The 11,682-nt window shown below is 52.2% G+C and overlaps 1 protein-coding gene across 1 annotated transcript in view; it reads right to left on the bottom strand.

Annotated features, from left to right (window-relative positions):
• Window positions 1-574: 574 nt before the first annotated feature.
• Window positions 575-11,682, bottom strand: part of sim1a (SIM bHLH transcription factor 1a) — a gene marked incomplete at both ends in the record, with an annotated part of 47,952 nt that continues 36,844 nt past the window's right edge. Inside the window, 3 exons of the mRNA XM_084307979.1 lie at window positions 575-1,311; window positions 2,455-2,926; window positions 3,687-3,864. Coding sequence (XP_084164105.1) covers window positions 575-1,311; window positions 2,455-2,926; window positions 3,687-3,864 — 1,387 coding nt within the window. The remainder of the gene's footprint in view (window positions 1,312-2,454; window positions 2,927-3,686; window positions 3,865-11,682) is intronic.

The following is an 11,682-nucleotide window of genomic DNA, read 5'->3' as shown; positions in this document are numbered from 1 at the left end:
CTCATTTCTATTATATTCGCCATTTTCTTCGCCCCGCTATCCGGTGTGTAAATATCACTCCCCTGGCTTCACACCCTCGAGGGAGACGCTGGACCCCGAGCTGTTCTCACTCTTTCAACTCGAACCCCCTCCCGACACCGGAACCGTGAGAAAAGGAACACAAACAGAATGATTTTTGCATATTTTGTTAACGTCTTTGAAGAAGTTCAAACGCGCTAAAGACTCGACCTCGACGACCCGTGTGCCGACGCCGTCGTCTGCAGCGCGAAATGTGTGCCGCGATGAACCCCGTCGACTTCCCTCGCGTGGCGCCGCCGACGCCTCGTGACGACCCCCCCCCCCCCCCCCCGCCCGGGACGTGCTCTCTAGATACCGATAGTGCAAAAAGGTACTCGGCTCGGCGACGGGAAAAGGAAGAAACAAACGAGGAGAAGTGTGACTTCCGTTGGATCGGAGGCAGAGGCAGAGGACGTGGACGGGGGGAGGGGTGGACCAGGGCGGAACAAGCCGCTGCAATGCGTCGTGGGGGGGAAACGGACACCATAGTTCCGGCGCACACGGCTCTCGACAGGCGTTAGCTGCCGTTGGAGATGATGACCGACGTGCCCTTGTGCCCGGGGGTCTGCTCCGCCTGGAGGCGCAGGTGCGGCGTCACGTCGTAGTGGGCGGAGCCAGCGCCGGGGGCGGAGCAGTAGCCCCGCAGGCTCTCGGCGTCGTACAGGTGCTCCAGGGCGTAGCCCGTGAGGGAGTAGGCGGTGTGCTTGTCCAGGTAGGGGCGCGAGTGGGGGGGCGTGTGGGAGGGGTAGAGGGCCGGGGCGGGGGGCGGCGGCGGCGGGGAGGACGAGCAGGCGCCCGGGCGGCCCGGCGGGTGGTGCAGCGGCAGGGAGAGCGGGGACAGCTCCGCCGCCTGGAGGAGGTAGTCTTTGGGCTTGTGGAGCCGCTCGGGGGGCCTGGGGCTGGGGGCGGGGCTGCTGATCACCTGACCCTGCAGACCCAAGCACACGGCGGCGGCGCCCTGCAGCGGCCCCCCCGTGTGGCCGTACTCGGAGGTGAAGCAGGGCCCGGGGCCCTTGGGCAGCCCGTTGGCGGGCCCCAGGGGAGTGTCGTGGGGCCCCTTGCGCGGCTGCAGGCGAGACTCCTCGTCCTTGATCATCTGCTGCGTGGCTCGGATCAGCGTCTCGATCTTGCTGGGCTCCTGCGGGCTGGAGCGGTAGTGGTCACCGCCGCGGTAACGGTCCCCCCCCGAGTCGCTGGCCGAGCCCCCCCCGTCCGGAGAGCTCACCACGCTGTCGTCGTCCCAGTGTCCTCGGCCTGCGGAGGGAGGACGGGGCACAGCGGTGAACTGATGAGATATCATCCATATCTGTCTGAATATATACCTGCATATCATCCTTCTATATACCTACTTATACACCTGCATATAACACGTATAACTCTGTAGGATTGCATGTACAATAATGCTGTACATACCATATATATAACATGTCTGTAGATACTATATCTATATCTGTACATATCTCTTACCTACTCTTACTAGTTAAGCGGCTGGCCAGTATGACTTACTTACTACCATAGTGTCTTTATACCTGTATCACTGTACATATTAATACTACAACTCTGTACATACATCTGATTAGCACTATTACTCAGTAGTACTCATTAATATATTTTATACCCAGTTTAATCACCTGTACATTGTGTATTACTGTTGCACTTTACTGTTACGTTTGCACTCTGGTTGGATGCCAAACTTATTTTCGTTGCACTTGTGCCGTATGATGACGACAAATTAGATTTTTTTTTTTTTTTGTACAATATTTTTATTGGGTTTTACTGTGTTTTCATTGTCGTCAGTTATTCTTAATTCCTTTTCTCCACAAGATTATACGTATACCCCCCTCCCCTTTTATCTCTCTTAGCATCTTTGAGTTTGTTTTGACTGTTGTCATACATAAATAGTACGTACATTCATTGGTACCTCCATTAGAACAGCTCGTACATAAATAAAAAATAATTGAAAAGAAGAAAAGAAAATGTAAATAAAAATAAACGTAAAAAATAAATATAAATAAATGACATCTTTACAACACCTTCACTGACGTGCCTCCGGTCTCTCCCCGGGGGGTCCGGGTCACGACTGACCGCGGGAGAGAGCGGGGGGACTCATCCTATAGCAGCCCTCCTATATCTTCCCTTCTCAGATATTCATTAAATGGTTTCCATATATCCTCGTAAACCTCTATATTGTTCCTGAGGATATATGTTATTCTCTCCATAGACATGCATTGTGCCATGTTCTTAATCCAAGCGCCGATTGTGGGTGCGTCTATTTTCTTCCAATTGAAAGCCATTGTTCTTTTTGCCTGCAGTATGGCTAAATCAATACATTTAAATTGTTTGACCAATTAGAATATAATCTAATGTAATCTAATGTAATACATCCAGGACTCTTACCGTGGAGGCTGTGAATGGCTGTGATGTGGGGCATGCCGTTGTCGTATCCCTCTCTGTTCTCCAGGGAGCTCTTGGCCAGGGGGATGACGGAGCGCGCCGCGCCCCACCACGCGTCCCTGCCGGCCGGGGGAGCTCCCAGGAAGTAGCGCCCCGCCTCGCAGTGACCCCGCTCGCAGCTCTGGCTGTGGCCGTGGAGGTGCGCGTGGTGGTGTTCGTCCCCGGTGGCGGCCCCCGCATGGTGGTGCTGCTGCTGCTGCTGCTCCTCGGGGGGGAGCGGCAGGCCGTAGCAGAGCGGGCGTGGCGGCTCGGGGGGGAACTGCCTGTACGCGCAGGAGGAGGCGTCCAGGCCCTCGCCGCCGCCGCCGCCCTGCTCCAGCAGCTGCTGCTGCGGTGAGGCCGAGTCCGTCAGAGGGCTGCCGCCCCAGGGACTGTCCTGGTCCGACTCGGAGCGCTCCGTCTGGAAGCCCTGGTACTGCGGGGGGAGAGCGGGGGACTTTAGACGACTCGGCACTCAAACTAATAATACCACGCGCCGGGGGGGTTGTTTACATTGTTTTGGGGCAAACCCCCCGGAAAGGACCGACGTTTATGAAGACAAAACACTATTTACACAAGATATACAATATGCAAAACTAAAATGTACAAAATGCAAGAACGTTTTAGTTGTGTATTTTGTATAGTGTTTCGTCTTTATTCTTAAACTTTTTTTTACTGTATGAAGCACAATCTCAGGAGGGTTTACGGAGACCAAACACTAGCTATCAATGCTAACGGTAGTGATGTATGTGACTTATGTAGATGTTAGCTTAGAGGCAGCGACGGTAATGGGTGGTATCGCTCTTTGCGCCCTGTGCACTTTAGATTCTCTATGTTCAAGTTTTGTTTTATTTGTCACATATAAGGTACAGTACATGTACATTACAGTGAGACGCTTGGTTCTGTATGAGCCCCCTGATATTGTGCTTCATACAGTGAAAAGTTAAAGAAGAATAAAGACCAAACACTATACAAAATATACAAAACTAAAATGTACAAAAACACGCAAGAACATTTTAGTTTTGTATATTTTGTATAGTGTTTTGGTCTTTATTCTTTTGACTTTCTTTACCGTATGAAGCACAATCTCAGGCGGATCACACAGAACCAAGCGTCTCACTGTGACGTAAAGGGCCTACGGTGCGTTTAGCGTCCGCGACGGGTCCCGTAGGACGAGCGGGGGGCGGAGGCCTCACCTGTGTGTACGGGGATAGCCGGGCCTTGGACTTGGGCCTGGCCGTGCGGCTCTTGGCGGCTCTGCGGCTCTCCGCCAGGTTGTTGCCGGGCATGCTGCCGCCACCGCCGCCGTAGGGGACGTAGGCCTTCGACGCGACCTGCTCCATGGACATCTGCAGGCCTTTATACTCCGTGTCCCTGCACGCGCACACACACACACACACACACACACACACACACACACACACACACACACACACACACACACACACACACACACACACACACACACACACACACACACACACACACACACACACACACACACACACACACACACACACACACACACACACACACACACACACACACACACACACACACACACACACACAGGGGTTGAATACCGTTCACATTTGAACCGATACCGGTACCGGTTCCTGGATTTTCGGTATCGGTACCCACGGCCACCGGTACCTTTTTTTCTGTACTTAAAAGGAACACGCCAACATTTTGGGAAAGTTTGGACTTGTTTTTTTTACAACTGAAATTACATTGTTATTACAGAGGGAGTTAAAGGAACACGCCAACATTTTGGGAAATTAGCTTACCGTCTTCTCCAGAGAGAGACAAGAAGATGGATACCAGTTTCCTCTCTGTGCGTTCAGGAGAAAGCTATCTGGCTGCATGTTAGCCTAGCTTAGCACAATGAATGGAAGCGGACAGTGCCGGTTAGCCTTCGGGAGAGGTGTTAGTTGGACAATGCCTAGGCTAACCGGCACTGTCCGCTTCCATTCATTGTGCTAAGCTAGGCTAACGTGCAGCCAGATAGCTTTCTACTGAACGCACAGAGAGGAAACTGGTATCTATCTTCTTGTCTCTCTCTGGAGAAGACGGTAAGCTAATTTATATTTGTGGAAAAGGCTCCCTCTTGTCTAGTATATTACATGTAAAGGTACCAAAATGTGGTACTGATTGATCTAGCGTGAATCGATACTCAGTAGTATTCGGTCGGTACTTTTAAGGTACCGGGTTCGGTACCCGACACACACCCACACACACCCACCCCCACACACACACACACACACACATATAAAAATAAATATATACATATAAAATATACATATAAAAATAAAAAAAGTCAACCAACAAACTCTATTCTTGTACCGGATCTCCTCTCTGGTAAACAAGAATACCCTGAAGACTCTGGCAGGAGCACTCATTCAAGGGTACTACGACTATGCTTGCACCTCATGGTACCAAAGCACCTCAAAGGCGCTAAAAACTAAATTACAAACATCTCAAAACAAACTGGTCAGACTACTGCTTGACCTTACCCCTAGAACCCACCTCACCCCTGCCCACTTTGACAACCTAGGATGGCTTAGAGTAGACGACAGAGTACAGCAACTTGCAATGGGCCTGGTCTACAAGATACACTACACGACCAAGGTACCCATGTACATGTCAAAATACTTCCCAAAGGTCAGTGAATACCACAACCACAACACCAGAGAGAGCTCCACAAATCATTAAACCCAGATTCGGCTCAAACAAGGGACTAAACACGTTTCGCAATTATGCCACATCAATGTGGAACGCCCTACCCAAAGCTGTAAAGGAATGTGAATCACTACCCACTTTCAAAACCACTCTCAAAGAACACCTACGGGAGACTGCAATTCGAAACTGGCCCCTGTAAATGTCCTAACCCAACCCCCTCCAATGTACAGTAAATTACCAAGTATGGTTTTGTCAATATTCCAATGTACAGTTTTGCTTGTACAGTTGTACAGTGTGTCCCCCCCCACCCCTCCTACCCAACCCCCCCCCCCCACCCGACCCCCCCCCCCACCCACCCAACCACCTCCAATGTACAGTGAAAATGGGGGACCCTGATGTAAACAAGACGAAAGTCTTTCTCTGGTCTGCATCCCCTTAACAATTGTATGTATTGAGCTGTACTGTACTGTACCCATTCTGCAATCTGTTAATAAAGTTTTCAATAAATCAATCAAACACACACACCTCAGGCGGGTGCGTCCTGCAGGAATACCGTGCGTCTCGCACGCTGGGATGTAATAGATTCAATACAGTCTCTAATTTACACAGGGAAAGGATCCCAGCACTGCCCCCCTGCAAGACGCTTTATTATCAAAGACTGCACACAGTCCTCGGTGTACCTGGGCATTTTATTTTCCTCTAGGTGCAAAAAACCATTAACCCTTTCACTTCCACGCGACAGAAGGTTAACCCTTTTACTATCACACAACCGACAGTCACCGTTAACCGGCTGTCGTGTGGCAGTGTGTCACGATCAGGGCTCGGGCCTTCCTCTGCCCTCATCCTGACGCGCCCCCATACATGGGCAGCTTCCTGCTGGAGCGTTCCCGCGCTGCCAGATGAAGATCAATCAGCGCGGCTGTGAGGGATTCCCTCATCAGGCGGTCCCCCATATCACCTGGCAGATCCTGTTATCCGGCGTTGCAGTGTTAAACTGCCTACCTAGGACCCCCGCTCCAGCGCCCTTCCTGCCTGGACGTCTCGTACTACACACGGAGTGCCCCTGCTCTCTCTCTCGACACAAGACCTGTGTCCCCTGCCTACAGCTGCACCTCTGAGAGTGCACCTGTTCTCATTCCCCCCCAAGAACATTCTAACCCCTGTCTGTTGCACATTCCCGATATAAACTCTGTCTGTTTGGGGAAGTACAATTAAAGAACCCTAAACCGCTCCATTCTCTCTCCTCCTGTTGTTTGCTATTGGGCTCCGCAAAAAACCCCTACCCTCACACAGTGAAAGGGTTAACCTTCTGTGAATTGTCGCGCAGTGAAAGTGTTGTGAAGGATCAGATTAAACCGAATATATGTATTTATTATATATATTTAAATGGTGTTTGTATATCGTTTGATATCCCCTGTATATTCCTTGTACAATATGCACTGAATATCCCTTTAGTCTACTAAACAGCCCATAATAGTTTCATTCTACCATTGGACGAGAACCTGGCGCCAGGTTGCCATACCCCTAGGTTCAAGTTCAATCGTGCCGCCCAACATGTCGTGGCAAGCCCCGGTTCCGCGCAGGAATACGTCTGGCGAAATACGAATGGTACTATTTGTTCATAGCGCATATATATATGGCGCAAGTAAAGTAGAACTTTCCTTTTAGTCCAGTTCTTTACCCTCCAACAGAGTGACAGACGCGAAGCCTCACCCACGACGCACGTGTGGTGTAGTAAGGCCTACTTGGCCTCAGAATAGGCATTGAGATATCGTGTGGATTAATAGTTGAATAGTCATAGTTTGGCACTATACCGTCGAGTTGGACGTATTCTATTAAGCTAATAATAGTCTATTTATGTATGGTGCATCGTTCGGTTAGAGTTATAAAGTTATCAGTACCCCCATCGTTCCTGACGTTATCTGGACGCTTAACCAGGCTGGGCAGACCCCTAGTGGTGCTTGCATCCGAGGAGCTCCGGGCCAGGGCGACTGGACCTGTATATTGGATTACTCTACCCGGACGACGGCGAGCCTTCCACGGCTTGGATTATGCTTTGGGTGCTTTGATTATTCCATGGATAACGGCCAACACTGCGGAGTGTTGGAACTACCCCCCGGAGAGGACTCCAGGTGAGACGGCGCTCTACACCAGTGAGGTCGCCTCACGTCTCTCCGTTGTGGACCGGCAGCTACCGTCCACCAGAGGGTCCAGCTGTATTCGTCTGCGGACCGAGGTTCTGTGGGCACCGTGTTCAAGACTTTGAATTCTCCCAAGAAACCGTCGGCCAGATGGGATACCGCCAGCGGCTTCTCTAACCCCCCCCTCCTACTGTCTTACAACCAGCGGGACCCCCCCCCCCCTTAGTGTATCCAGCTATAATCATTTAAGTACCATCGCTATAGTTTCCTAAATATCCAGGTTGTATACTTACTCCCTGCGTAACCAGAGATTGGACATTCAATGTTGATTTACCTACGAATACTCATTTGCCATACAAGTGCATATTTCAAATCATAAGTGTAAACAAGTGAACGTTGTATATACCTTTTGCTATATTAAATATTCGATTTGTACATTTGTGTGGATTCGTTTCATCAGGTGGGAAAGTGTTCATCATACTTATATCATGTACTGGATGGCCAGAAGTTAAAGTACAAGAGGTAGTGGTATTAAATACCATATCTAACAATACAGTCAGGGAATTGTACCCCTCAGTTACAATTGGTCCTTCGAGCCGGAGGGTAACTAGTGTAATATTAATATAGTGTTATTAATATTGAAATGGCCTATGATGAACACTCCACGAAACGGTCCTCCTAACCTAGAACGCCCACGGCGCAGACGACAGCCACCTCAGTACTTAGAGGATTACACTGTCAGTCAACTACCTAGCCTTCGACAAACGGTAAACGCGGTAAAAGTAGAAAGTAAAATTATGTCTGACCTTAACGACCAGGTTTCCCCGACCACAGAGGCCCTAGTAGGTCCTAATGTAACTGACCAAGCTCACGGTGGGGACCAGGAGGGAGCGGACATGCCTTTACCCCCCGCCACTACAGAAGAAGTAGTTCCCGACCAGCCCCGGGAGGAAGACAACCCTACAGAGAGAGAACTCTGCACGGAAGAAGAGGAGGAGAGCGCCGAGGAAATAGAGCTCCAGGACTCCCCAACGAGTACACCCAGGAGCGGCTCACGCAGGAGCGGCTCACCTCCACAACCGCCTTCCCCCAGCAAAGCGGAGAGGATGCTACAACAGGCGTTCCTCGTCAGCCTGACAGCCTCTACCGAACGCGATCGACTCCAAGCACAGACGCTTAGCGAGCGCGAACATTTTACTATTGAAAGAGAACGCCTCCAAGCGCAGCAACGGAGCGAAGAAGAGCGCATACGCCGGGAGATGAGACGCCTTCAGACGGAAATTAATATGGTAAGAGACCGGGCCGCAGCAGAGCGCGCCGCCGCCGCAGCAGAGCGCGCCGCCGCCGAAGCCCAGCGCGCCGCTGACGGTGCCCAAAGACAAGCAGAGCGCGCCGCCGCCGAAGCCCAGCGCGTCGCTGACTATGCCCAAAGAGAAGCAGAGTGCGCCGCCGCCGAAGCCCAGCGCGCCGCTGACTATGCCCAAAGAGAAGCAGAGCGCAACATCGATCTCATCCAGCGCCAAGCCGAGCGGGACAGACTACAAGCCGAGCGCGACAAGTTACGGGCGCGGCTAATGAAGCGGCTGATGATTCCCAGGGCAACACCCTCTCCCTCCGCCAGGGGTTCAAGGAACTCGTCGAGACGACAGTCAAGGGCAGCGTCTCCTAACCGAGCAAGCGACCCTGAACTTGACCAACAGACCAAGCCTATACCCCCCGCAGACCCCCTTCCCCGACCGGTCCAAGCGAGACCCAGCTACAAGGAAGGAGCGGCATACACTGCGGAGAAGCTAAATAAACGACTACAGGATCTGGAAGACCTGATAGAGGAAGAAGAGGGAGAGGAGGAGAACCAAGCCCGACGACAGCACAGTACTCCACCGGACCAGGAGGTCCAGTACAGCCCAGGCTATACCCCCGCGGCGCTGCGCTACAGACCCCCGACTCTATCCACGGGTGAGCACGACGCACGACCAGCCCCGAGGAATAGCACCTGGACCAGCGGGCCATGGTACCCTGTCGGTACCAGCCCACAGAGAGGCGCAAGAGGGGACTCGCCTAGGAGGCCTCTCCCCCAACGCTCGCCGATGTATCAGCCATCCACGGCGTCATACATTGCCACACCGAGCACCAGACGGAGTGTGTACAGAACACTCGCCAGACAATATGACCCGTTGGGATGTATTCTACCTTACACCACCAGGGCAAAGATGATTGTACGAGCACTATGGGACAAGGACCAGGGCTGGGACGACCCAATACCCGCACACCTTGCCTCAACATGGAGAGAGTGGGAGACGGAACTCCGCTCACTCCCAGGCGTCAATATACGCTGCAGCTACTTCCCATCCACAGTGAGGCCAGAGACATGCAAGATTGGTCTACACGTCTTCAGCGACGCCTCCGAAGTAGCCTATGGATCGGTGGCCTACTTGCGTGCCCAAGAGAAGGGAGGAAAGATACACACTGCTTTCATCCTGGCCCGCTCAAGAATAGTCCCACGTAAGCAACAATCTATCCCACGTCTAGAGCTCTGCGCAGCCCTAGCAGGAGCGCATCTAGCCACGTTAATCCAACGTGAACTCACCATTCCGGTGCACAGAACAATCTTGTGGTCAGATTCCACGACAGTACTCACATGGATCAAGTCTGATTCATGCAGATACAAAGTCTTCGTGGGAGTCAGAGTCACCGAGATTCAAGAGTTAACAGAAGCAGCGAGCTGGCGGTATGTGGACACCAAACACAACCCAGCTGACGTCATCACCCGGGGAATGTCTCTGGATGACCTAACCCGTCGCAACATCTACAGTGACGGACCAGAATTCCTCAAGCCTCCGGAAGGAGAGTGGCCTACGCCCACCCCACGGGAAGCAAGTAACGAGGAGGCTGAGAACAAGAAACCTATGTTCTGTGGACTGAGCACAGTCGCCTCCACAGACCCCAACATAGATGACTGCATTACCCTAGAGAGTGCGCAGCAAAGAACATTCCTGCGGCACCACCCAGAGATTCAGTCCACCACTGACATGTCAGCAGCTGACTACGAAGAAGCAGAACTTCTTCTACTCCAACGAGCCCAGAGAGACTCGTTCCCCGATGAGCTAGACTGTCTACAGGGAGGAAACCCCGTCCCATCAGACAGCAGACTGCTCCACCTGGCACCAGAGAGTGACGCCCATAATCTCATCAGAGTGGGTGGTCGCCTGCGGAGAGCCCCCGATCTACCGGATGATATTAAGTACCCGATCGTCTTGAACAGCCGACACAAGGTCACAGAGCTGATCATAAAGAAATACGACGAGGATGTGCACCACGCAGGAGCAGAGAGAGTCTTCGCGGAGATCAGACGTCGTTATTGGATACTGCAAGGGAGAGAAGCAGTACGGCGCTTCCAGCGAACCTGTCTAGACTGCCGTAAGTGGCGCGCGCAGCCCAGCATACCACGGATGGCTGACTTACCCCCCTGTCGCCTCCGAATCGGCGACAAGCCATTCCACTCCACAGGCATGGACTGCTTTGGCCCGTTATATATAAAGAGAGGAAGAGGAACCGAGAAGCGGTGGGGTATTGTATTCAAATGCATGACCACCAGAGCGATACATATCGAGCTCCTTCCGACCATGAGCACAGACTCATTCCTTATGGCCTTCCGAAGATTCACATCACGGAAAGGAAAACCGTCTACATTGTTGTCTGATCACGGGACAAACTTCAAAGGCGGAGAAAGAGAGCTGAGAGAGAGCTTCCAAGCTATGGGCCCAGAACTTAAGACCCACCTCGCTCCATCCCAGATTGACTTCCAGTTTAATCCCCCGAACGCACCCCACTTCGGTGGAACCTGGGAACGAGAAGTACGTTCTATAAAGACAGCCCTGTACGCCGTGCTTGGGGCCCAGACTGTGGCGGAGGAAGTCCTAATGACAGTCCTCACGGAGATCGAGGGAGTATTGAACTCAAAGCCCCTCGGTTACGTCTCCAGTGATGTAGCAGATGTCGACCCAGTCACCCCCAACACACTCCTAATGGGGCGGCTGGACCCCGCGCTACCCCAGACAATGTACAGGCCTGAAGAAGCGAACGGCCGAAGAATGTGGAGGTACAGTCAAGTACTAGCTGACAAGTTTTGGAGCAGCTTCCTACTCCACTACCTACCGTCTCTACAGACCCGCCAGAAGTGGGTAAAAGAGAGAGACAATTTGACAGAAGGAACAGTCGTCATGATTATTGACCAGTCACTACCCAGAGCTATGTGGCCGGCTGGCCGCGTAAGCAAAGTGATCACCGGTGCCGATGGCAAGGTCCGAGCAGCTGAAGTACTCGTCCAAGGGCGCACTTACACACGACCCGTGGCGAGGCTCATAGAACTGCC

This window comes from Notolepis coatsorum (assembly GCF_963971535.1).
Source record: "Notolepis coatsorum genome assembly, chromosome: 2".
In the NCBI taxonomy this organism is placed as follows: Eukaryota; Metazoa; Chordata; class Actinopteri; order Aulopiformes; family Paralepididae; genus Notolepis; species Notolepis coatsorum.
This window is presented reverse-complemented; position numbering and strand designations above follow the sequence as displayed.